The sequence below is a fragment of the Sphaeramia orbicularis genome, chromosome 16, assembly GCF_902148855.1.
Source record: "Sphaeramia orbicularis chromosome 16, fSphaOr1.1, whole genome shotgun sequence".
In the NCBI taxonomy this organism is placed as follows: Eukaryota; Metazoa; Chordata; class Actinopteri; order Kurtiformes; family Apogonidae; genus Sphaeramia; species Sphaeramia orbicularis.
Window position 1 is genome coordinate 3,966,430 of NC_043972.1, and position 27,798 is coordinate 3,994,227.

Below are 27,798 nucleotides of genomic sequence, written 5' to 3' on the forward strand. Positions count from 1 at the left end.
CATATTAAATTATATTTTGTTGATTTTTTTAAGGTGTTTCCATTATTTTGTCCAACCCCTGTATATGTGTAATATCACTTCATCATATACCTTGAAAACATCAGCAAACTGGCATTTTTGTCATTTATTTTCCAATTAATCTGATTAAAATACGTAACATTTAGCACATTTAATGTCTGAAGCAAATCATTTCTAAAAAATTGTAGACCAGTGTACTCAGTCATTTTACCGGCGTCATGTGACCAGGAAATGAACATATTCACACAGAAATGAAGTAAACACAGTTAAAAACCACTCCAGCAGATGATGACATAAACTACAGGACACGTGACAAGTATTACATGTTAATAATTTAAACATATTTTTTTATTTCAGAGACCATTTTGCTCAGATGAATACGTCTAAACAGCTCTCTAACCAGCTGCCACTTCGAACTGCACGTACTGACACGGCGGTATTTTGATTTTCCGTCACAACTCAGCCAAGGTGACACTAGAAATAGTATCTGATGGTTCCTGATAGCGGCTGCCCTCATGTAATGGAAATGCCCGGTCGAGTGGAGTCGAGTTGAGCTGTTACCGTCGGTGCAAAAGCGACACTGAGTCTGTTCCTCTGAAGCCTGATCTGCCTTTGATCAAACCCCGGCTCTGGCACTTGGACTTCCACTTGTGGACGTGGCCTCCATCCTCACAGGTCCCTCTTCAGCTGCAGCTTTTTGTCTGTGATGTGTTGGAGGAGAATCTTTCCTCTCTGCTCCACCGTTCGGATGAAAGGCCTGAGACCGCCGGCCCTGCCCACCACGTCCCAGAATTCCCTGTCGGTGTATAAGGAGCGCAGAAGAAGACTCTCCAGACAACCGGACTGGAGCACGGACACAGCCTTTTCTGGAAACCTGTTAGAAGATAGCACATCAGACGATATTTAGAATAAAATAAAATAAAATAAAATAGAAGAGAATAAAACAGAATAGAAAAGAATGGAATAGAATAGAATAGAACAGAATAGAATAGAACAGAATAGAATAGAATAAAATAAAATAGAATACAATAAAATAAAATAGAAGAGAACAGAATACAACAGAATAGAAAAGAAAATAATAGAAAAGAAAAGAACACAATAGAACACATTAGCGTAGAACAGAATAGAAGAGAACAGAGTGGAATAAAATAAAATAGAATACAATAGAAAAGAACAGAAGGGAACAGAAAAGAATAGAATAGAATCGAAAAGAATAGAACAGAACAGAATAGGAAAAAAATAGAAAAGAACAGAAAAGAATAGAACAGAATAGAAAAGAACAGAAAATAACACAATAGAATAGAAGAGAATAAAATAGAATAGAATAGAAAAGAAAAGAATAGAAGAGAATAGAACACAATAGAATAAAATAGAATAGAAAAAAATTGAATAGAACACAATAGAATAGAATAGAATAGAAATGAATAGAATAGAATAGAATAGAATAGAATAGAATAGTCTTTATTGTCCTTGTATGTACAATAAAATTACTTGTGCAACTCCAGTCAGTGCAGCAGTATTTACAAACATCAGAACTACAGAAATAAAAATAGAGCAAATATAAAATTTCAAAAACTAAAAAAATACGATGAAAAAATATAATAAAAAAAAAAAATTACGATTTAACAAAGTAACATAAGAATAGAGCTTCGTGGAATAAAAATAAAAAATAAAACTGGATAAAATATGAATAGGTGCAATTGATAGAATTAACAGTATTAACAGTATGTATTTCCTATAAAAACAGTATGTGTATCGATGTAAAACAGTCTGTATACCTACAAACCAGGTCTATATAAAAACAGTGCAATTCTTTTTGGACAAATATTGAATAAATATTGCATTGTTACTGCAGGACAGAACATTATTATACGGTTTTACTTATTGCACATCATTCACATTTGGAGGATTATTGAACATGGACTCCTCATCTCTTGTTCCAACCAAAGTAGCAAGACACATTGGGCATCATGACTGACGATCAGCTGACCTTTACAGATCACGTTGCCATATTCAGCCGATCATGTCTCTTACATTATTCAGTATAAGACAGATCAGTCCATACCTAACCCAACAGGTCACCCAGCTCCTGGTACAGACCATGGCTATCTCCTGCCTCTGCTACTGGGACGTCCTTCTAACAGGCCTTCAAGTCTGAGCTGTGAAACCACTGCAGACTGTGTGGAAGAGTGAGTGAGTGAGTGAATTAACCCTCCGGTATCCTGTCCAGCAAGGCCCTTATGAAGCACCCAGTGTGTCTTTTTGGCACACATGTGGAATAATGTCAAAAAAATGTTCATACAGTTTGTTTTTAATTCTTTTACACTTTTTTCTATTTAATCAACTTGAGCTGTAAATAAAAATACCAAATACTCAATAATTGTCACATTTTTTAACCCTTTAAATGCTGTTTGTAATGTAAACAAACCATTTTTTTAGATGCAAAAAACACAAAAAATTATTATTTTTTCAATATACTCCATAAAAAGTGGATCACGTATTATTTGATTTTTTCATCCTGGCATATGTCAATGATTAACTCCAACATCAGTTAATTTGCATTATTATTTTTGGCACTAATCCAAATATTGAAAAATACTAGCATCTGTCACCAAGTGTGTGAAAAATGCACACCTATAAATCAAACTATGAAATATTATATATTGATTTATTTTTCTGCTCTAATTTGATTTTATTTTTGTAAATCAAGGTCAGCCCTAATCATACAGATCAAATAATCATTCGTTTTACATTTTTTTTTACCCTTTAAACGATCTCTTTTCATCATGATGTCACTATATTTTTTGATGCAAAAAACACAAAATATGATTTGTTTTCAATATACTACATAAAAACTGGATTACATATTATTTGATTTTTGCAGCCTGCCATATGGCAATGATTAACAGCAACATTAACAACGTTAAGAAATTAATTTAAACCCTCACCTCTCAAATGAAACCCAGATATCAGTAAAAGCAGGATTTATGCCTTAATGGCTTACAGATCAAAAACAGTGGTTATAATGGAAGAAATAGTGCATTTTAGGCACACTTGGCAGACAGATGCTAGTCTGGTCATTTTCTTTTGTTTACACTGTGCACATTTGAGTTGGTGGACAGAATTTTAAAGATCATGCAAAAATGAACAACTTTTGAATTCTAACCTTATTTAAACTGAAAAATAATATGAAGTTTTTTAACACGAAGTGCAAAGTGTGCCTAAAAAGCACACCCGGATACCAGAGGGTTAATGCCTCACATCATATAAATGCAACACTGGATTATTGAATTGTATGGTCTGATTGTTTTATATAATGTATATTTTATATTGTACTGCAGTGTTGTGGAAGAGCCAAACTGGGGAATGGAGCTGAGAATTAGCACTAGTTCTAAACTATATGCATCACATCAGCTGCAACTATATTTGACTGCATAGTCCCTGATAAATAAATGAATAAATGAATAAATGAATGAATGAATGAATGAATGAATGAATGAATGATCCAGAAGGCAGCGGTGCATCTGGTCTTCTACCAGCCTTAAAGGGCTCCTGTTTGTTCACTGAGCGACACTGGTTACCCATAGCTGCCTGCATCAAATTCAAATCACTAATGCTAGCCTACAAAGGACTTAATGGGTCTGCTCCTAAATATTTAAGTGCTCTGATAAAGGCTTATGTTACCCCAGGACCACGCCCCCCGTCTAGGGAATGTGGTCTGGCAGTCCCAACGTCTTACACAAGACAACCCAGGCTCTTTTCATGGGTGGTTCCACGCTGGTGGTATGACCCACTGAGCACCACCAGAACAGGAGCGGCCCTGCCTGTCTTCAAGAAGCTCCTGAAGACCCAGGTCTTCAGAGACCACCTCCTGTCCTAGCACTTCCCTACCCCAGGCATGCCCTCCTGTATCTCCCTCTGTCTCCTTCTGCACTTACAGATTACAGATTACAGATTTCTTTATTGTCATTTGACAGTACATGTACATACAGCACAGAGTACATCAAATGAGATTTTGATCGATGATTAGAGACATCGGGCCGCTGCAACTGGTGCGCCACCATAGAACCCTTTTCTTCAAAATTTGCAGTGAAGAACAAGATAATGCAAAGCACAAATATAAGACATCACACGGTTCTCACACAGTACATGTGGACACATGCTGGAATTTTTTCATGGATTTAAAGGAATTTGGGGGACGGTGAACGTTAAAGGCAGACCGCAGACGTCATATTCAGGTTTGGGGCAGGGAAGACTTGTCTGCACTTCTGCACCCTCACCGTTCTGGAACCCCCGTTTTTCCAAACCAGTGGTCTCTTTTCAAGAGTTCCTTTATGGAGTTTAATTGTTAATCCTCCCCTTGGAAGTTTCTTTGGAAAAAAGCGTCTGCCAAATGCATACAACGGCTAAAATTTGCTTAGAGATCTTATTTCTGTCTTTGTGCATAAGAAATCAATCTAAGTGAACCCCCAAAGGAACTTTGTGTTGGTAAATGACAGTTGTTCAAATGGACAGGATTTCAGTTCTGTTCAACATGTTGATGCTCATATGAACTATGTTTTCAGCTCAAAAATGAACCATTTCAGCACAATTAATGCTATATTTTCATGTCACAAATGGCCAAGTTCTATTTAAACTGAATTGACCTGAGAAACAAATCTTCTCTTCTTTTAGATTCCCCAGTTTTTCTTACAGATTCTCTCCTCCATATCATGTTTTATTTGTACAGGTTCAGTCTGGAGTATGGTGCTGATCCATCCTGCTTCTGTTCCACCAATACATACATGAAGAATGGCACACAGCACTGTTTACATCAACACTTTTACAATAAGAAGCATTTTTATACAGAAATAACAATTCTATATTGTTCTTTCCTCTTTAGTCTGATGATAAACTATCCAATAAATAATAGTGCTTCTAGTTTTTGCACAGGGATCATTAGTGTAAACGCTGACATGGCTGCAGAGCATCAGTATGATGGGATCCACAACAACCATGTCACATCCGTCCAATGACACATTTAGTGTTTTTGTGTCAGCTGGGATTGTTTTAGATCCACAATACTAACGTTTATGAAGAAGAGCACAATTAGCAATAGGAAGTCTAGAAGTTTATTCCTAACTAAGTACTGGTACTGACCAGAGCATCATGGGTAATGTCACGTCTGTCCACCAGCAAAAGTTTTCACATACACGTGCTATTCCAAATCCAATATTTATGAAAATAGAGCTTCCACTGTCAAAGAATATCAGTAGTCTGTGCACAAATGGATTAGCATTATTTACACACACTTCTATGCATTTATGACGACCATTTTTTTTTTTTTTTTGGGACAAAAATGGCCGCTCATTTGACCCCCTAAGTAAATTTTAGCCGACATGTAAATGTAATGAACATTATGGGAAGTGATTCTGAGTGCATGCAGTAGAACAGAAAGAAACCAGATTTCTTACTTGACACCAGAGTTATTACAGTTATTGCAGTTAAGTGTGGCGACAGCTTGTGGGAAGAAACTGTCTTTGAACCTGTTTGAATTTCAGTAAATAGTTTTAAGCTTCGATAGCAAATTGAGCATATTTGTTTCATGCTTTTGCCCATTCAGCTGTGGAGCAAACGGTTGTAAAAACTACACCTACAAGTGTCGGCTACTGCTGCGATAGGAAACAAACCAGCTGGAGATGATAATCATTTTAAGGAAAAAAACAAAACGAATAAAGCAGCATGAAATGAATTAATTAAACTTGACTGTAAATCACTTTCTGCACCATTATATTTAATCTCTACCCAGTTGCAGAAAGTGGTTGAAGCTGCGAGGCTCCTCATTTCTTCTGCCTTCTACTTTATATCAAATGACTGGATATTTTACAGAGCTGCTCTGCTGGGTCATCCATCAAAAGCTGTTCAGCAGAGAGACCGCAATATATTTTATGTAGGAAATAAATGGGAATTTTTGCTCTGGATCCCTGGATACCTACAACAACTTTACGGCAGGAGGAGGAATTCTTTCAGGTGCCACTGGGTCCTGGTGTTTTGTAATTGATTAATGTATCATGTAAAAGTTAGATTTACTAACTAAGAGAGAACAGGTCAGTACGTTTAAAGCACATTTACATGTAGTATATTATTCTCCAAACAGTAAAGCATCACTGTTAGACTAAGGACGCACATTTTAGTTGGATCAAGGTTTTTTTTGTGTGTGTGTTTTTTAATGTGTTTCCCTGTGGATCCAAACAAACCTCCACAGCCACAGGTGGAGGTTTTTTTATGGATGACTTCTTCTGCTGTTGAAGGAGCAGGACGTGAGTGAAATGACTCATGTCCTCATCGCAGAAGAAAAATATCCTCTTCATTTGTATGAAGAAATTGTTACATCGCTTACTGGTGGATCACTTCTGTGGTTCAAGTGATATCAGTATTATCAGGATGAAACTGAACTGGAAAATATCTGTGTTTTCCAAAAGCAGCATCAAAATCTATCCATCAGTGCCTGTTTATGAGGCAGGGCTGGTCTGGTCTGGTCCAGCAGGTCCAGCACATCCTTCTGTGCTGGTCTAAAGAATTACATTTTTATATTTATTTCATGAAGGTGTATTAAACAATTCCCAATTTATTGAGTAACTTTTATCTAGGTCACTGCTTCCAGTATAGTTTATGTCTATGTTAAGATAAGATAAGATAAGATAAGATAAGATAAGATACGATAAGATAAGACTTTATTTATCTCACCATGCAATGTGATATCATGAACTGTGTACAGAGAAGACGCCACTTTTAACTGGCATGTTATCTGTACGCATTATAAGCTTTCAGCGTGTATATTTACGCCGTGTGAAATAGCACGCCATTAGTGCAATTAGCAGTTAGGATTAGGTTTAGGGTTAGGGTTAGCGATCAGTGATTAGTGATTTACTTTGGGTATGTCTGTTTAGGCGTTTTTCCCCTGAAAATATGGTCAGGGTTAAACAGGTTAAGTGATAATAATCTTATATGTGTTTTTTATGTGATTATAGAAAATCGTATAGAAAACTTTTCTCTTTTCATTCTGTTTTCTCTTTTTATTGTTGCAGGATTGTCTCTGGACAATACTCGGCAGCCAAGACTTTGGGAAAATTTTTCGAGCAGAACCATCAAGGGTAAATGACGCACAAGGAGCTGTTTTTATGTCCAGACAAACTCCAGTTATTTGACAGTACGCTCTCAAACTTTGAGCCGTGTTATCGATTGATTCTCTTCTGTGAATTAGCCTCTTGTCTTCTAATTAAAATCGATGCGCATTTCTCAAAGCAGCCGGAGTCTTCCATGTGTAACAGCCGAAAACGTCCGGGAGGATGGACAACCTTTCAGTGCGAGATACTCAGAAAAGCGCTCTAATGTTAGGGTGAGGCTTGTTTACAGTGTCAACATGGAAAACTGGAGTAAAACGTCTACAGATAACAGTGTAACCGCAATCAGTCAAATAAAATATGGACCTCCATGTCATTTATGTCTGCAAGATGTAATAGCTTCAGAAGTTGATGTATTTATGTTTCATTTGAGTAAATAAAAAAAAAATACACTGCTGCCCAAAGAGACTGAACAAAATATTTTTACCTTTTCTTGTCAAGTGATGGTGTCAGTGGGATTTATTCTAAATAGATAAAGTGTAAGTGGGACTCAGTATGTGATCACTGCACCTGGTCAAAGGTGATACTGATGTGTTGAAATAGTAGTAGAAGTAGTAATTTATTTGTCCATTTAACAAAACATAATATATACATACATAGAGTTTGGATTTCAAGGTTCAAGGTTCACTTTATTGTTATTACATGTAGTGTATACATGAAATGAAATCAGTACTCAGGTCCAGCAATGTACATGGTAAAAAAAAACCTATAAAATGAATCCTATATAAAAGATAATAACAATAAAATCTGATTTTAACAATAAAATCTAAATATATTAAATATATTAAATTCTATATCCTTTCATGCATGAATTATGAGAACCTTAATCAAGATTTTTTTCCCTGAGTGTTTTCATTTCTCTTTAAACATGAAAAAAACAATGTGATTGAAAAAAATTCTTATTAAAAAAATAAATAAATAAATAAACAGATAAAATAAATAAAAAGTAAAAAAAAAAAAAAAACATTAAAAAATAAAAAAGTAAAAAAAATAAATAAATAATAATAATCAGCTGGACACCATGCGTTAATTTTTGAAGCAACGAAACATGTATTTACTGATAAATTGTGTGAAAACTATGGGGGGGCTTGTGATTCTGGGGGTTTATGCTCAGGGGAGATCTACATAATTTTACCAATTCATGTCAGAAAAGATATGTAGTGTCTTCAAACTTTTAATAAAGATATATGTAAAAAAAAAATAAAAAAAAAATCCATGAATACACAAGAGCACAGCTGTAGAATAGCTGTCCACTGTAGTGACCAGTATACATGAAAGGGTTAAACCTGGGCGAAAAGGTGTCGGCTGATGTTATGTTCTGACGCACCTTTATTTTCCCCCCTTTGTCTTTTGTGGGTTTTGTTAATTCTTACTCTACACTTTTGGGTGATTATTGCTCTCATGTTTTTGCCTTGATAACACTTTTGTAAAATATTACATATTTAGTGTGTTTTTTTAACAGGTGGCCAATTGGTTTTCCCGCCGGCAAAGCCTATAAACTGGACCGGCGCTGGACTCTCTCTCTCTTGCCTCCTGCTCTCTCCTCCTCCTCCAGCGATGCCGGCGTCCGGAGTGTGCACGTCGAGGCACGCATCCGCTCCACTCCAATCCACGTAAGTTGCTCCACGCCAGCGGGGCTTTTGTTAGCTTTTGTCTTTTTGTTTGGCCAGGTGGATCCAGATGTTATTATTATCTTATTTTATGGTTTGTTTTTTGATAGGCTAGCGGTGCGCTGGCAGCTTCTACAGCCCTGTATAGGGTTGGCCTGTCCAGCGCACCGTCCTTATGTTTATTTTACTGGTCCACTCTGGTCTTTTCTTTTGTTACTTTGGGTTCAGGGTTTTAAAGGGGTTTGGACGATGCTCAATTAAAAGCAGCTTGCTTCCAATGAAAGAAGCGAATCGACGAAGAACGAAACAAAAATGGATCAAATCTAATAAAATGTTCTTTTGAATTATACCCTTTGACTCCGGTGTCCTGTGTAAATATGTTTCACCTTTTGGGTTGTAACAGCTGAAGCAACAGCTTATTTATACCTACCCTATTTACAAGAAGGAAAACTGCAAAAACAAAACAAGATAACAAGATGGCACAGTTTGAAACAATAATATAGATAAACAAATAATATAATCTAAGCAAAATCTTAGATTCATACTGATAATTGGCTTCCTTTATTCTAATATTTTATATTTATTGAATATCTCAGTTTTAAACATCCTTTTAAATGTGGTGAGAATAAATAGAGGAGCTTGTCTGAAAAATAACTTATTCCAACTTTACGGACAACAGTGAGCTCAAAAACTAATGAAATGTAATAAGTCACAGTACTCTAATGAAGTAATTGAAATAGTTCTATCAGTAATTATAACCCCAGAATTTATTTCAGCTCAAAAATAGAGTTGAAATACAGTAATATGTAATAAGATAAATCAAATGCTGAGAAAATAAACCATTTGTTCATTTAAGACCAAAATAGGGGGATTTTTAATTTGATGGCAGCAGTACATTTCCATAAAGTTGTTCCAGGTCCATGTTTTCCATAGTCTGTCAATGTCTGGAACAGTTGGTGGACTTTGGGGGGGGGGGGGTGTTGACTCATAATTATCTGATACCAGACTATAGCTGCTGCAGCCCATGGTCTTCATCATGTTTTTGTTTATGTTGTTTGAAGAAGGTCTGGACTTCAGGCCGGGTCAGGACCAGGACTCTGCTACTACAAAGTGGAACAGATGCAGGATGTGGTTTCTGATGGAGATGTTGATACTGAAATATACAGGTTCTATCTGCACTCTCCTCTTTTACTTTGTTTTAATTGATTATTATTTGTTTTATTGATGATGTTTTAATTGTAATTGTGTGTTTTTAACCCGTCTCTTTTCCATTTTTGTAAAGCACTGTGAATTGTCCTGTGTGTGAATTGTGTTATACACATAAATCTGCCTTGCCTTACTGGCACAAGGAACAAATTATTAAATTTTGGTGGTAATCAGGGGGTGGGGGGTGGGGGCTGATCTGCCTTGGTGGGGGCTGATCTGCCTTGGTGGGGGTTGATCTGCCTTGGTGGGGGTCTGCGTTCTCCGAGTGCCTTTCTAATTCAAACAAGTTTTTCTTTTTCTTTTTTTTTTCAGAATAAGTTAATTAATAAGTTTTTATGGATGTTTTTTTTTTGACTGATTTCCCTATCCTTTATAATGGCGGAGCACCACAATGTTGGGTAAATGATGGAAAACTAAAATTGAAATAAGGTAACCCAAAATGTGAAAAAAGACATATGCATATAAGCTTTATGTCAGAGTGATGTATAACAATTGCCTCTATATATGTGTCAAGTTTGAAGTAAATTGAAACAAAATTGATATTTTTCTAGACATTTGAAATTTTGCCCATTATAAATCAAGGGGAGAAAAAAGATTTTAAAAATAATAATGGATTGGATTTTATATAGTGCTTTTCTAGACACCCAAAGCGCTTTACATTATTGATCCATTCTTCATTCGCTCTCACATTCTCCCTCTGGTGGCGGTAAACTACATCTGTACCCACAGCTGTCCTGGGGCAGACTGACAGAAGCATGGCTGACAATTCGCACCAAACATTCATATGCATTCATACACCAGTGTGGGTGGCACTGGAGGCAAGGAGGGTGAAGTGTCTTGCCCAAGGACACAACGGACTGACAAGGATAGAACAGGATTCGAACCGCCAACCCTTCGGTTATTGGACGACCCGCTCTCCCACCTGAGCCACGGCTGCCCCATGAATAAAATGGGGGGGCCATGAATAAAATGAATAAAAAATTTGAACTTTGACCTACTTTTCCCACAGTGCTGCCTCTCGGCCAGGACTCCCTTGGAAAAGAGGTTCTTAATCTCAATGGGATCTTTTTTTCCTGGTTAAATATAGGTTAAATTAAAAAAAAAACTGTAATCACATCTATTCTGGGTCCCTGGCAATCTATAAACCCAATTTGGTATGAATTCAACCAATAGTTTTGCTGCTAAAGCGTTAACAAACAAACAAAAAAACAGAACCAAAAACAATCCCCGTTGCCTCGCCTTTGGGGGCGGGGTCATAACTTTTCCGACACTTTACGAGGCCACTTTTGCCACGTCTGAATCAGCTGCTTTTGTGAACCACTAAGCTCACTGCCTCCTTTAAGAGTCCTGTATTATTTTGTCAGCGTTAATAGAAAAAGTCTCACATGAAACTACTCCAAAATGTTGTTAGACTGAAAGGCAACGGAAATGAGTCACTCTGCCCCTCTGGAAAATCACAGACTTCTCTTTTATTTGGCTCCATATTATTCAGAGATGAGAAATAATACAAGATTTTAACATTCTATTTCCATTCAGTTCTCGTCCAGGCTTAAGATATTTAAGAGCATTTTATAGAGCGGCTTAGTAATCCTAAGTGACAGACAAAGGGGAATTTCTATCAGACCTGATTCATTCAGCATATTGAATAGCAGACTAATTGAATGAACACTAATCTAATCAGACAGACGTTGTAACAAAACCCTAACAAGCTTCCAGTGGACGTTTCTGCGGTGCTGATTTCCCACCTATTCACCAGGGAAATATGTTGTTAGATGTTTTTTATGTTCTTGTGAAACACTTCCTATAGTTAGTTGTGCCTGCTGTGAGCCAAAATGAGTTCCCGATGCTGTGTGGTGTAATTTATGGAGCTTGTGCACTGGAGCGAAGAAGAAAAAAAAAGTAGAATTTGCATCCTCTTGCACCAAACAGTGTTTTGTACTCACTCTTCAATGCCCTCAACCAGCCTGAAGTTGAGGTTGTCAGCGGGTTGCTCTGGTCTGCCGGCGTTGTCGATGAAGACGAGTCTGGAAGGATCTGCCTTCCTCACCTGGACGCAAACAAACAAAAACAGACAAACTGTCAGAGGAGAGAATACAAAGGTGATACATGAGGATCCTTCCAGGGTTACTGGTTGCTATGGTTATCATCAGACTTGTAATCTTTTTTCTTCTCTTTATTACTTTGCAATTTTGCTTTATCTCACACATTTGTTTTCATTTTGTTTAATCCTCAAAAGACTTAATTATTATCTTAAATTAATGAATGAATTAGGTGCTTTCCACATACGGACAGAACACAGATAAACGTCTCCAGATGGACTCAAACCCTGGATTTCGATTTGGCAGCACAAAGTGGGATATTTTTCTTTTTTCTTACCAGAAACTGAAGATAAAAAAGGGGCGAAAAGCAGAGTGGATACTGGGTTTACAGCTATAAGACTGCCAGAAACATGACTCATTCTACTGGGTCTATAAATAGTTTAGTCAAAGTGGAAAGAAATGTTTTAATGGTTCTGGGTGTAGGAATGGGAATCGAAATTAACGATTCAGATTCCTTATCAGTTTTCATTGGGTGAGGGAATAAAACGGGCGTGTTTGCATCAACTGTCTTTTATATTTCCATCTCTGCACAGAAAATATAACATATACAGTATGCACAAATACAAATAATAATAATAACAGAAGACAGGCCTGGTTGGGGGGGGGGGGGGGGGGGGGGGGGGGCACTGTACACTGGAACTGAAAGTTACACTACCAGTTCAAAGTCTGGACTCACCTGGTTTTTCTTTATTTTCATGACTATTTCCATTGTAGATTTTCACTGAAGGCATCAAAACTATGAATGAACACATGTGGAATTATGTAGTTTAAAAAAAGTGTGACATAACTCAAAGTATGTTTTATATTTTAGATTCTTCAAAATATCCACATTTTGTTTTTATTACTGCTTTGCACATTCTTGGTATTCTCTCGATGAGCTTCATGAGTAGGGGTGTAAGAAAATATCAGTTCGACAGTATATCGCAATATTTCACTTCACAATACTTTATTGATATTAAAAAGTACTGTATCAATATTTTTAGGTATTTATTCAAATGCAGATATTGTGGAGGTTCATTTTTAGTTTTCTTTTTTGTTTATATTTTATTTATTATTATTTACTTATTAACTTCCTACTTATTTACTTTTATTAAACAATGTTCGTTCCTGTGTTGGGACAAAAATACTGTTCTGATGTTAGTTGTGAACAAATAGAATATGAACATTTGAACAGGATCTGAAACTGTAATGTCTGTAAAACAGAATTTAAATTTGAACACAGGAACATTTTGTGATATAACATTAGATCCTGTTGTGATCAAATAAAAATGTCTTTAGTATTTGTGCAGATTTCTGATGTAATTCAATTCTTCCAGGAAATAATCATTAAAAAACAGAAACAAACAAAAAAAATTCCCTTTTTAATAGTGTCATGATATATCGTATTGTGATCCTAGTATTTATTTTTATCGTATCGACAGATTCTTGCCGATACACAGCCCTATTCATGCAGTAGTCACCTGAAGTGTTTTCCAACAGTCTTGAAGGAGTTCCCAGTGATGCTGAGCACTGGTTGGTCATCTGCGGTCCGTCTCATGTCATTTAAATGAGAAGGTGAGTCCAAACTTTGGACTGGTAGTGTAAGTTGCTTTACTAATTCCTCTGTCTCCTGCTGTTGTGCACCTCATTTCCTTTCCTTTACCTTCAGAAACTTTTATTTGAGGGGGCAGGACGTTTGTTGCCCACACTGGAACTGGATGACGCCCTGGTGTTCGCTCTGCCGCTAGATTCACAAGCGTCGTAAAGTAGCACATGGAATACGTGACATTCCTGTAAACGAATCACATGCTGTGTGGACAAATGTTTGCGCAGATTGGAGGGATTTTACCCTTTTGAAGAAATGGAAGCTTAGCCAGTGTTACAAGTGGCCCTGGTGTCATCTTTTTGGAGCGTTTCTGCCTCAACGTCATGTTGGCTACATCCTGACCAAAACAATGCAGCATGTGTGATGTTATCACACATGCACAACGAAGGTGAAATTGTTAAGCAGGCCGGCAAACGATTCCAAGGAATTGAACTAATGGGAACTGGTTCTCAAAAAGAACCGGTTCTTGATTCCCATCCCTATTCGGGTGTGATATTTAGTGGCATCTAGTGGTGAAGTTGCATAATGAAACCAAGTGAAGACCCATCGCCTCACCGTCCCCTATGGTGGACGCTAAAAACATGAAAGCAAAATCTCTTCCCGCCACCTTAATTATGGGAAAAACTGAAATTTTAGTGAACAATGCCTACTTGTATAGAATTTGAATAACTGCTGGCAAAAAGGCTGTGACCAGGCACTGGCTCCAACCTGAATCACCTCATCTGGAAAAATGGGTCGATATTGTGAATGAAATTTATCAGATGGAAAGACTAACCTTCTCCCCTTGATTACAAATGAACAAATTTTCAGATCTGTGGTCAAAGTGGATATTTTTTTGTTTACTCTTACCAAACACAATCTGTTGGAACTCTAAATGTACAAGAAATGACAATAGAATGACAATGGATCTGGAATTGTCTTGTTTTTTGTATAATTAATTAATTCTACTTTTCATATTTTATTTATTTATTTATTTTTCTTTTTTTCTTTAGAAAGAGGAGGTCAAAGTCTCTTGGTCTTTCGTATGTGTTTTCTTTATGTAACAATGCATCCATTGTTCATTGTTCAATTGTTTTGTTTATTAACACAAAAAAAAAAGAAAAACTGAAATGTTGAGAATGAAAAGATTGGTCATTGGTCACATACTTGTTACGTGACCACAATGTAATTTAAATGTATGTTGAACTTTTCTCAGTATTTCTAAATAAAAATCTGAAAAAAAAAAAAAAATCTCTTCCCTACAGCCAGTGTTTGATTTGTCTGTATTGAATTTTAAAGTTAAAGAGATATTGGCAAAATCAACATAATAGGTCCCAGTAATGTGCCTTAAAGGAATTATTTGCAATACATCTCTGGAAAAAATGTAAAGACCAACGCAAAATTGGCAGTTTCTCAGATTTTTTTATTTAAAGGGTATGTATAAGTAGAATTCTTTTTTGTATTCTCTTTCTAGGTATTAGTACATTTTTGTTATATTCTATACACCACTGACAACATTTCTCCCAAATTCTAAATCAAAATATTGTCATTTAGATCATTTAGTTGCAGAACATGACAAATGGTCAAAATAACAAAAATAACAGCTGATTGGAATGGCTGTCATACACGTGGAAAGAAGGATTTCACAAACATTTGCAGTGGTCTCTTAGTTTTTTCCTTTTCTACTTAGACTTATTTTTAGAGATTAAATATATTAACTGGAGCTACAGTCATGAACTTCAAAAGCCCCAAAACTATTAGAGATTTTATTTTTTATTTTATTTGTAACAAAAACAAAAAACAAAAAAACTTATTTTGTAATTTCCTATCAGTCTGACTGAACTAGTGAACATCCATTAGCATGCTAGCTACCATCAGCCACTGTTAGCTCGCTACCTAATGTTAATGATGAATTGTTTGGAAAAAATGTGAAACTATTTGATTAAAAATTAATCATAGGTTTTTGTAGCTACTAAATGAAAACACCTTTATATTCCTTGTCTTTAATGTAAATTACTTAGTAGTAATCTTAAACATATATAGAACAAATTGGGTACCACATCCAGGTTCCTACTCCCGAATTTACAATTCTTTCTAACAATGTAATTTTCTCATTAACCCATAAAGACCCATTGCTACTTTTGCAGCACTTCCACAATGATTTTTTCTCTATATTTAACTTTTCCTATGTGATTCAACACCATTTATTTAAATATCATCTTCTATATTTTGCATTTTTTTCAGTGTAAATCTGGTGTTTTTCTACATTTACTTTTACTGATCATGTAGAAGTTCATAAAAGCTAAGACTGAAGTTGGAGTTCATTATATCAGAAACACACAAAACTGAAGAAAAAGTGACTTTTAAACTAAAATCTATCATTAAATGAACATAAACCAAGTGTCTCCATCCACTGTCGTTAATCAAATCGATGTTGTAGAAGATAACGGTGTCTCCATGGTAACCACAGAGCCTTCGAACATCCAAACTACATTTTAGACCAATTATTTCAACGTATTAATAAATCTAGGGGTTCAGAAGTAATTAAAAGTTGAGATCAGTAGATGGTTTTGGTGACCAGTGGCTGTTTGGGTCTTTATGGGTTAAGTATATTATCAAAATTAACTTGGAATCATATATCACATATCAATCATCAACCCAAACAACATATGACGAACACATAAAAGCAAGATTTTCAGTCAGGATTTTTCAGAAACTGTGGAATTACATCAGACTGTTGCGCACCTCTGCTGTAATTTCCTTCCACAAACACATCTAACGGGTCTATTTCTACGTTCTGCCCAAATCCTGTGAAACAATCATGTCAACATGCAAAACATCTGCACGTCTGAGATCTCATTCGCTGCAGTCGCTCTGAAAACACACACATCAAAACCAGTGGGAGCATGGTAATGGTTCTTTTGTATGATGCATGTTAAATTTAGACCCGTTCTCCTGTGTTGCCATGGAAGAAATGTAAGCAACAAAACACCAAACAGAGCGACCGGGCTGCTCTTTGTTTTCCATATTTTCACACATTTGTTGAATGAATATTTTACAGTAAACAATGACATTTAAAGCTCTGAAACTACGCAACAATCTGTCACGGGAGAAGAGGTCGCATTATTCTTTCATAGACACTTCAGTCAAGACACAAATCAGCAAATCTGACCTTTGAGACGAGGAGGAATTTATGAAAATGAATACGTTCAATGCAAATAAAAAGAAAAGGCTTTGCTGCGCTTGAGGACATAAATCATTTCTGAGAATGTGTCATGTTCAGTGCGTGGAGGAGGCAGCGGAGTTGATCAGTACCAGGATGTGGACCAGCAGCAGGTCTTTGGTGTTCCCACATTTGGTGTTCAGCAGGTTCTCCACACAGGGTTCTGAAGGGTCGGGTCTGAAACCACAGCAGTACCGATCCAGACGGTCATTCACCTGCACCAACACACAGATAACACCAAAAATGAGCATTTACCATTCATTTATTCACTGAAATGTTTCTAGCACAGCGTATATAAACGACACAACGCAGCTGCATAAAATACACTATATGGACAAAAGTATTGGGACACGTTGAATTCAGGTGTTTCTGTTTTAACAGTGGTCTGGTATACAAAACAATAATGATAAATGTCATAAAATAGTTTCATATTGTGGTAAATAATTTTTGCAGTACTTAATTTTATTTCAATTATCTTTGCTTCATAGACATTTTTTACTTAATTTCTCTTAACACTGATTTTTTTTTTTTTATCCATGACTATGATTTTAAATGTTCTACTGCTAAATTTCTACAATATTTTTCATACTGTGACTGTAAATGATAATTTTCTACCACAACTAACCATTTACTTTCTTCACATCTCACTTTGGAAGAAAAATCTCCCATTAAACAAAGGAAATATTAATGTTTTTATCTCAAATCATCATGAACAGGACGTCTTACAGCTGTAGACATGATGTGTCCCAATATTTTTGTCCATGTAGTTTATGAACATCAATATTTCCTTAAAGTTTAACTGACTAACTAACTGACTAACTAACTAAGACTACGTTCAGGCAGCAGGTCTTGATGCACAATTCAGATTTTTTGGTGAAATCCGATTTTTTTGTTTGCTCGTTCATATTACACATTAAATGCGACTTCTATCAGTTTTGAGTCTGAACTGAATGCGACCCTAAAGTGAATTGCATGCGCAAAAGAGGTCCTGACATAATACGTGACCACGCAGGCACGCACTGTGTTTACAGAAGTAACACTCCTGGGACGCAGAATTGTGACGTTAGTCGCATTTCAATGACGTAAAGGTTGTATAAATGCGACCTGGCTTTTCAGACTGAAGTTACATTACAAAATATCAGATACATATCAGATTTAGGACCACATATGAAAGCGCTGTTCAAACTGTCTTAAACAGATTGGATACAGGTCACATATGGGTAAAAATATTCTGATTTGAGCCACATTTGTCTGCAGTCTGGTCTGCCCTCTGGTCGGTGGGGAGTCTTTGCCCCAAGTGGAGGAGTTTAAGTATCTCGGGGTCTTGTTAACGAGTGAGGGAAGGATGGAGCGTGAGACTGACAGACGGATCGGTGCAGCGTCTGCAGTGATGCAGTCGCTGTACCGGTTGGTTGTGGTGAAGAAGGAGCTGAGCCGAGAGGCGAAGCTTTCGATTTACGGGTCAATCTACGTTCCTACCCTCACCTATGGTCATGAGCTTTGGGTCATGACCGAAAGGACCAGATCCCAGATACAAGCGGTCGAAATGAGTTTCCTCCGCAGGGTGGCTGGGCGCACCCTTAGGGATAGGGGGAGGAGCTCAGTCACCAGGGAGGAGCTTGGAGTAGAGCCGCTGCTCCTCCGCGTCGAGAGGGGCCAGCTGAGGTGGCTCGGGCATCTGTTTCGGATGCCTCCTGGACGCCTCCCTGGGGAGGTGTTCCGGGCATGTCCCACCGGGAGGAGACCTCAGGGAAGACCCAGGACACGTTGGAGAGATTATGTCTGTGGTCTGGCCTGGGAACGCCTCGGGTTCCCCCCGGAAGAGCTGGAGGAGGAGTCTGGGGAGAGGGAAGTCTGGGCATCCCTGCTTTAGACCCCGCGACCCAGCCCCGGATAAAGCAGAAGAAAATGGATGGATGTCTGCAGTCTGAACGCAGCCTCACTAAGAAATTTAGAGGTAGAACATTTAAAATCATAGTCATGCATTAAAAAAGAAATCTATGTTGAAAGGAATTAAAGGAGTGATATTTAGCTTTTTTAAACGGAATTATGCATTTTCAAACATTTCCCTGTGGTCTACATAAACTGTAAATGCTCTGCTTGGGTCTGAATTCTTCATTCATTCAACTCCATAGGTCCATCTTCAACCATATTTCTGAGTAATGACACTAGAAAGGCCATTCTGAGCGCTGGCCCTTTAAATGTACATGACCCCGCCCCCTCCAGGTTGTTGACTGTGTGCTCTGTCCAGTTCAGCCACTTGAGTTCATTAATACAACCAACAACTGAACATTTTAGGTAATCGGCTCAAAGTTTGGACATATTTTCAGTTTTACTACAACCGCTGCTGCTGACAAACAATTATGTTGAGAAATGTTTGTCGGAAGTCTTGACCTTATATGTGCAAATGTCGTGATGTAACTAGTTGTAAACGTAACAAATTAAGCAGGAATTAAAACAGGTTGTAGAAATCCACTCGATTTTTACCAAAATGAATTTAAAGCTAGCTTTGCAGCACCTGGAGGGTTCAAATTCAAACTTTTTGAACTGTTAGCATCCAAATACACAAATAAATGAACCAAAGACTAATAAAAGTGGGTTTAGCAAAATATGACCCCTTTAAGTAAAAACTATCTTGCATTTTAGAAGCAAAGATAACAATTTAAACAAAACTAATACAATGATATTTATCCCAATATAAAACTCTATTATGATATTTGTCATTATTGTTTTTTATCCCAGACCCCTGTTAGAAAAGAAACACCTGATTTCAACATGTCCACATACTTTTGTCCATATAAGATGTTGCCCTCTTCCAGCATGCCTGCCAGTCGTTATCAGGCTTCTGCAGAGCTTGATGATAGGATTATCATTTGAATCAGGTGTGCTGTTAGAGGGATACGTCTAAAACCTGAAGGATAGTGGCTGTCGAGGACCAGGGATATAGTGTAACTTCACAAATATTCTCAATGAGGTCTTATGTATTTTATTTTATTGTAATTTTGTTTGTTTGTTTGTTTGTGTTCTGTTTTTTCCTTTCTCTTCTGCCCAGTTTATTACCTCCACCAGGAGGTATTGTGATCACTTTGCTTTGTGTGTTTGCGTGTGTGCGTGTTTGTTTGTTTGTTAGCAAGATAACTCAAAAAGTTATGGAGGGATTTTCAGGAAATTTTCAGGAAATGTTGATACTGGCACAAGGAAGAAATTATTACATTTTGGTGGTGATCAGGGGTGGGGGGTGTTGAGCCGCATTATGTAATAAATTCCCATTATGTAATAAAAGTTCAAAATATAATAAGAATGTCACGTAATCTTGTAATAAAGCCGCATTATGTAATAAACTGACACATTTTGTAATAAACTACCTCAGTGCATTATGTAGTATATTTTTTCGCATTATATAGTAAGTTATTACAATTTGAGAAATTTATTACAAAATGCACTTGACACATTTTTATTTTCAGGAAAATGTAATAACATGGTTCATTTCCAAGATCATAAGATACTGTATCAGATACAACTGACACGGCAATAGAATAACAATGTGCTAAATTAATCTTTAAACTGTGGTTAAAGTTCTGATTCCATTACCTGTAGCTCCTGTGATTAATTTCTTCTAAATTGCTCTGAAATTATATTAATTTGGATTGTTATTACATAATGAACCATGTTATTACATTTTTTAAAAAATAAAAATGTGTCAAGTGCATTTTGTAATAAATTTCTCAAACTGTAATAACTTACTACATAATGTGTAAAAATTTACTATATAATGCGTCGACGTAGTTTATTACAAAATGCGTCAGTTTATTACATAGTGCGGCTTAATTACAAGATGACGTGACATTCTTGTTACATTTTGAACTTTTATTACATAATGGGAATTCATTACATAATGCGGCTCAACAGGGGGGCTTTTTGAGTTATCTTGCTAACAAACAAACAAACAAACACGCAAACATGCATGCGCGAGAAGCAGATCTGTCTTGGCAGAGGTCTGCGCTCTCTGAGTGCAGTTCTGGTTCTAGTTATTGTTACCATTATAATTATCTCCATAGTTGTTATTGTTTGTATTGTTGATATTTTCTTGTGAGGGTCTTCACCACCTTCTCCTTTCTTGCCCCCACCCCCCCATGTCAGGTCCGGCATCGAAATATGGTTCAACAAAACTCATAATAAAGACAGCAGATTATCAAGGGGAGCTTCATATACTTTATGAAGTTTCCCTTGGCAAAGCAAATTTGTTCAGCACCAAAAGGAGCCAGACTACCATTCTGCTGTTAGGATGCTGGACAAGACAAGTTAAAAAACCAAAACCAAAAAAAACCCCCCAAAAAAACCTCAAATCAAATATTCTCAATTACATAACTACCAGAATTATAAAAATAATGTTCATGAATTAAAAAGATCAGGTCCCAACAAACCAAATGTTACTGTAAAAAATATGTTAGCATGTTTGTTGAGTGGGTGTATGAAATTCTGATCTAACATCTTCTAAGAACAAATGAATAAAAAACAAAGACAAACAAGAGTCTATGTAGGCTAGAGGTTAGGTTTTCTGCATGTGAAGGAGCGCTGCTATTTTATCTGAGTCCAACTCCCACCCGCTCCTACTTCTTCTTCATCTCTCTCATCTCCATCTAAACTTGCACCACTTTTTTTTTTTTGACGACACAATTCAATATACAGATCAGAAACATGTCTTCAAACCCACAGACTGGTTTGATTAGTGTGCAGTGATCTCCACTGTAAATCTTGTTTAAACAGGCAGAACCAGTGCCAGTGTTGTCTTATCAGCCCATTCTGTAATCTGCTTCTGGCTCCGAGCGGGGCGGATAATCCCATGCAGCTATGTGCAGAAAATAGATGAAACCCAGGCTGACATTAGTGTCTCTGCCGACGTGGAATCAGATAAATATCAAGTCATACATGAGAGGACAATTTTAAAGGCTTTAAGGACCGGAGGAGCTGAAAATTACAACCAGAATCTAAAACCCAGACTTCTCCAAACGCCACCTGGACGCTGCCAAAAATGTGAAAAGACAGTTGTGAAAAACACCAGGATGTGGCTGAGGTTTGGGAAAATTCCACCAACATAACGCCTGCTCTGGAGATTTTTAATACGGCTTATAAATCATCGGTCAGCGGACTGAAAACACACTTTGGAATTAACCCATAAAGACCCAGTGCTACTTTTATGTCAGTTCCCAAATGATTTTTTCTCTCTGTTTAACCTTTCTTAAGTGATTTATCGTCATTTATTATAACATCATCCTCTATATTTTGCTTTTTTTTCCACAGAGAATTATGTACAGTCATGGAAAAAATTATTAGACCACCCTTGTTTTCTTCCATTTTCTTGTTCATTTTAATGCCTGGTACAACTGTAATGGCAAAATTACTTATATCCATATGTATTCATATATATTTTCATATATTTCATATATCATATAGGCTTCTAACTCTATTTCAGATCTATTCATGTCACTGTGTATTATAGAGCAGTTTTGACCTCTTTTGTGTTGCGTCCACAGTAGAAGGCCAAACCAACATTTCTCACAGGGGTCTTATCTCTAAGTTCCTGACACTAACCAAAACACTTTCCACACATCATAATTTTCTCATGGGAGACAGAAGACTACATTGTAATGTGTATTTTTGGGTTCAGACCGTCTCAGTCTTTTGTCTGAGTGATATCTCGTTCTGTGGAGCTCCGAATAAAGTGATTTCTTTGACACTGAACGCTTGAACTAACCCTTCTTTATTGAAGATGAATTAGTAGAGTATTATTTTTCCATAACACAACTAAAGGTCCACTTGTTTGGACAAATATAATGATAACAACAAAAATAGCTCATAGTAGTTTAATTTCAGAGCTGATATCTATCCATTTAACATGTTTTCTTGATAATAACTAACGTCACTTCAGTTCTTACATCAGTATCTATGGCATTGTACTGACAAAAAGTGCTTTTATTCATTCCATGTTTTCTTTTCTGTCTGTTTTAGTTACATGATACACACAGGAGTTAGTACTTAAATGCATAATCATTGTTTTTGATGACTTGATTGTCTAATAATTTTTTCCAGTTGTATTTTTCTGTATTTAATTCACTGATAAAGTAGATCACAGGTGTCAAACATACGGCCTGTGGGCCAAAACCAGTCCACCAAAGGGTCCAGTCTGGCCCCTGGGATGAATTTGTAGAATGCAAAAATTACATTTAAGATATTAACAAACACTTAAGTTCAGATTACACATACAGACCAGTATGACCTACAGTGGGTCAGACCAGGAAAATACCATCATAATAACCTACGAATAATGACAACTCCAAATTTTCCTCTTTATTTTAGTGTAAAAAGTAAAATTACATGAAAGTATTTACATTCACAAATGATACTTTCACAGAAAATGTAAATAACTTGAACAAATATGAACAAGCTGAAATGTCTTAATAGAAGTAAATATAACACTGGGTTACAAAAAAATGTTTTTTTGCAAGTTGTCTAGGTTTTTTCAACTGAATTCAGACCATTTTGCACCGCCAAATCCAAAAATGACATCTGTTTGTCTCCATCAGGTCAGGGTTTTTTTTGCTAATTTGATTTTGAAAAATTTGATCTTCTCACAAAATATAATAATTAATACCAAAATAAAATTTGGTAAGCACACTTTATGAAACTTGTGACTTGATTCCTGTTAGGTACAATGGTGTATTCACCGCAGATGGAGCAGAATACGTCAGGCTTATTTTTGCAAGATCTTCTAGTCGAAGCCATTTCATTCACCTGTAATATTAAAAAAAACATTAATCATAAATTGGCAAAAGTAAAATCTTCACAACTCGTTTATTGCAAGAAATATGAAAGAATTTTGTATCATATGATGTGAAAATGCCCATAAATGTAAGCAAAAAGGTTCAAAAGCCAATATGTAGCATAGTTCAGAAAGTTGACCTGATTGAGCAAAATGAATGTGATTTTTGGATTCAGCACCAAAATTATCCTAAATCAGCTCAAAAAACTTAAACAATAAATTTGTTGTTGACCAGTGTAATTTTAACAATATTCTGTTTGTTACTAAATGTTTTGTGTATTTGTAGATCCACCATGATCTGTAAGTAGTAATGCATATGTGTAAATGATAAACTGAGACATAATATTGCTAAAGTTGCACTTATTTTTCTTAATACATTTCAGGTTGTTCATGTAATTCAGATTTTTTAAGGACACTTTTTATATGTAAACATTTTCATAATGTAATTTTACTTTTTCCACTGTTATTATTTCACTAATCCGGCCCATTTGAGATCATATTGGGCTGAATGTAACCCCTGATCTTAAGTGAGTTTGACAGCCCTGATGCAGATGTTCATAAAAGCTCAGATTAAACTGAAGAAAAAGTGACTTTTCCAGCAAATCTATCATTGACTGAACATAAAAACAAGCCTCTCTCTCTCTCTCTCTATATATATATATATATATGTCATTGATCCAACTCCATGGGTTTTACTGGTGAATCAATGTTGGAGAAGCTGACGGTGTTTCCACATTCAGTACGGAGCCTGTGAACGTCCAAATGGGTCATATCTGATGACCATGAAAAGATGAGAAACTGTATTTTACACCAATTATTAACATGTATTGATAGGATTAGTGGATCAGAAGTTATTCAACATTTTAGATCAGTAGATGCTTCTGGTTGCCAGTGGCTGTTTGGGTCTTTATGGGTTAAATTCCTGCAGCGTGGGCGCTCACATCCGTTATGTGCATATTAAATGAAGGTTTGGTTCAGTTCGAGACAAAAGAGTTGAAAAATATTGATGGTTTTTACAACTTGAGTCTTATTTCTGCTGTTTTTCATCAATCATGGTCTGATACTTTTTATTCAGTACAGAGACGTAAATCCCTTTGCAATCATTCCTCTCAAATACAAATAAATGGATAGCTTTATGATACAGTATTTATCCTCCCCTATCCGAGCCTTCAGTCCTGACAAAGAATGAAACAAACACAGACAGAAAAAATAATTATAATGATAAAAAAGAAAATGGAGATTATATTATTTACTCATACAAGCTCCCAGATCTCCTCATGTTTAAGGAAAATTCTTAACCTTATTCTGATTTTTCTCCATATGTATAATTTTATTTCAGAAATCTAGAGGTAGAACATTTAAAACAATTGCAAAGATAAAGAAAATCATGACATACATGACAAAATAAACCCTATAGATGAAATACAGATGTTTATTGCAGTGTTATTTATTGTAGTATTTATGGTTTCATAGCACCTGAATTCAATGTGTCCCAATATCTACGTATCTTGAGATAATTACATATGGATAAATAAATATATAATCCAAAATTCAGTCTGACAGGTTGTGAACAAGCGACAGTGCGTTCACAGTTGAACCCATTAAATTTAGACTTGACAAATTAATTGAATTTCAATGTATTTCAACTAGTCTGTCAGGTTATTACTTTGTTTCTCCATATATTAGATGAAAAAAGAAGAAAAAAAGCACTTTGCACAAAGGATTCATTCATTCATTTTCTGAACCCGCTTTATCCTCACTAGGGTCACGGGGGTCGCTTGGAGCCTATCCCAGCTACATAGGGACCTTTCTGTGTGGGTGGGACCTTTCTGTGTGGAGTTTGCATGTTCTCCCCGTGTCTGCGTGGGTTCTCTCCGGGTACTCCGGCTTCCTCCCACCATCCAAAGACATGCACAAAGGATTATTACATTAAAAAAACAAAACAAATGATGGTAACGTTTCAACACATGCACAGTGAACAGTTGTGCATGAGAAGGCACTGGCATCTGTAGAAAAAAAAAAAAAGAAATTTAATAATGTTTTGTAACAGGAAGGAAGGTCTTCACAAAAGGAAATGGTCATTTGGAGACTGTAAGGACATGTAGTTTTGTTTTTTCTCACCAAATAATATAATATTCATGAAGTGATATTGTTATAATTGAGGAAAACATATTAAGTATAGTTCACATACAACAGATTACTTTCATATTTACTGTTAATATGCATCGTTTAGGATATTAATGGCAAATATGTTAATGATCATTAAAAATAAAGTGGTAATTACTGCTTTATAAAAAAATAAACAGCCAATAGGGTATTAATACATATGTTAATTTAACTCAGTGTTTCTCAAAGTGTGGGGTGGGCCCCCCAGGGGGGGCGTGAAGGCGTGCTGGGGGGGCATGGGATCTCTCCCGGGTGGTTGTTTGTTTTTTTTTTTTTCTCCTTCAGGTTCAAACATGTATCAGGTGGAACTAATATTTTAGTGTTGGAGCACCCTGCACTCATTTTAGGGACGTACAACAAACACATTTACTGCCATGGTGATCTGTCACTAGACTAGACCGAGATTTTAGGTTTGGAGAGTGGACAAGGACTGGACTGGAAAACAAAAAAGTGGAATGTTTCTGTTTTTGCACAATTTGTACAGTTTGCACTTTAATGTTCTGAGATGTGCAATGGAAACAGGCTCACTGCAGCCACTGATATTGTTAAAATGTTCATCTTCATTACCAAAATTTGTTTGTTGTTCTAAAAAAAGTAACTTTATTGTCATAGTTGTCAGATAATTGCGCATTTCCAATTTTTATTTGGAAAAATATTGTCTTGGAGCAGTCTTGTTGAGTTTATTTGTATTGTTCAAGCAAAAATTTATTAAAAAATAAATAAAAATAAAATAAAAATATAAATTTAAGTTACTGTTAATTTGAACAACAAATTATTCATGGAAAAGCAAAAAGTATTGTTATAATATTGACGTTTCTTTCAATAAAACGTATAATTGCACCACTGTTACAATGTTGCTGGGGTTGGGGGGGGGGCTAGTGATTTTTCGTCTTCCATAGGGGGGACGGACAGAAAAAGACTGAGAACTGCTGATTTAACTTAATACTTAAAGTGTTAGTGAATATTGTTGTGTCATAAATTATTCCCCAGATGTAAAAACTCTATATGAGCATCATTTGTGTTTTTCACTGCGATAAATCAGATTTTTTCTTTCTTATCTCATACATGGAGGAACACGACACCTGACAGACTAGTTGTACTACGTCAAGTGTCAGCATTGTGCGATTCTGCCAAAGCTAAATTTAACCGTTTTAGTTGTGAACATCCAACACAAACATCCCTTCACAACGTGTCTGATTAAATGTGTGACTTCACATGTTTCTGTTGCTGATGAAGTGATGTTGAGCAGAATTATCATTAGATTTGATTGAATAAGACTGCAGTTGTAATTACAAGAGATCGTTTTTAACTCAACTGTGTACCTCGTAGTGCGCTGGTTCTCAACCTTTTTTGGCTCGTGACCCCATTTTAACATCACAAGTTCTGGCGACCCCAGACACTGAAAACTGAGACTTTTTTTTTTTGCTAAAATTAATTTGTTTTTGATCATGTAATAGTTTGCTATACTATGTTGCAAATAAACATTAATTTTAGATGACATTTAGTCTATATAATGTATATTATTGTGGACAGAGGCAGTAAATCCAGGTGTAGATTACTGCACAAAGGGAGAATTTTATTTTCCTTGGTCAGGATCTGTCCAGTCAGTCCAGCTGTGATTTACAAGGAGGACAATTAATACTGAACAAACAAGAACTGAAACTATGAATTATGAAAGAGCTGCAGCATCTGAAACTGACCACAATGAACATTTGACAGATAAACAGAACCACAGTGCTGCAGTTTGTCATGTCTTTTATGGACTGGGATTTTCTCTGTCAACTCACCATATATTTTTCATTAGTAAGTTTTTTTTGTTTTTTTTTTATCAATTACTAGAAATTTCAGGCGAACTCATTTGAATTTCACGTGACCCTGATTTTCACTGACATAGGGTTTATATAAAGCATTTCTACTTTCAAATATTAA

General features: G+C 36.2%; 1 protein-coding gene across 1 annotated transcript in view; it reads right to left on the reverse strand.

Annotated features, from left to right (window-relative positions):
- Positions 1–225: 225 nt before the first annotated feature.
- Positions 226–27,798, reverse strand: part of gask1a (golgi associated kinase 1A) — a 78,130-nt gene continuing 50,557 nt past the window's right edge. Inside the window, exons 4-6 of the mRNA XM_030157533.1 lie at positions 16,976–17,098; positions 11,941–12,044; positions 226–892 (exon numbers count right to left, since the gene is read on the reverse strand). Coding sequence (XP_030013393.1) covers positions 688–892; positions 11,941–12,044; positions 16,976–17,098 — 432 coding nt within the window. The 3' untranslated portion in view covers positions 226–687. The remainder of the gene's footprint in view (positions 893–11,940; positions 12,045–16,975; positions 17,099–27,798) is intronic.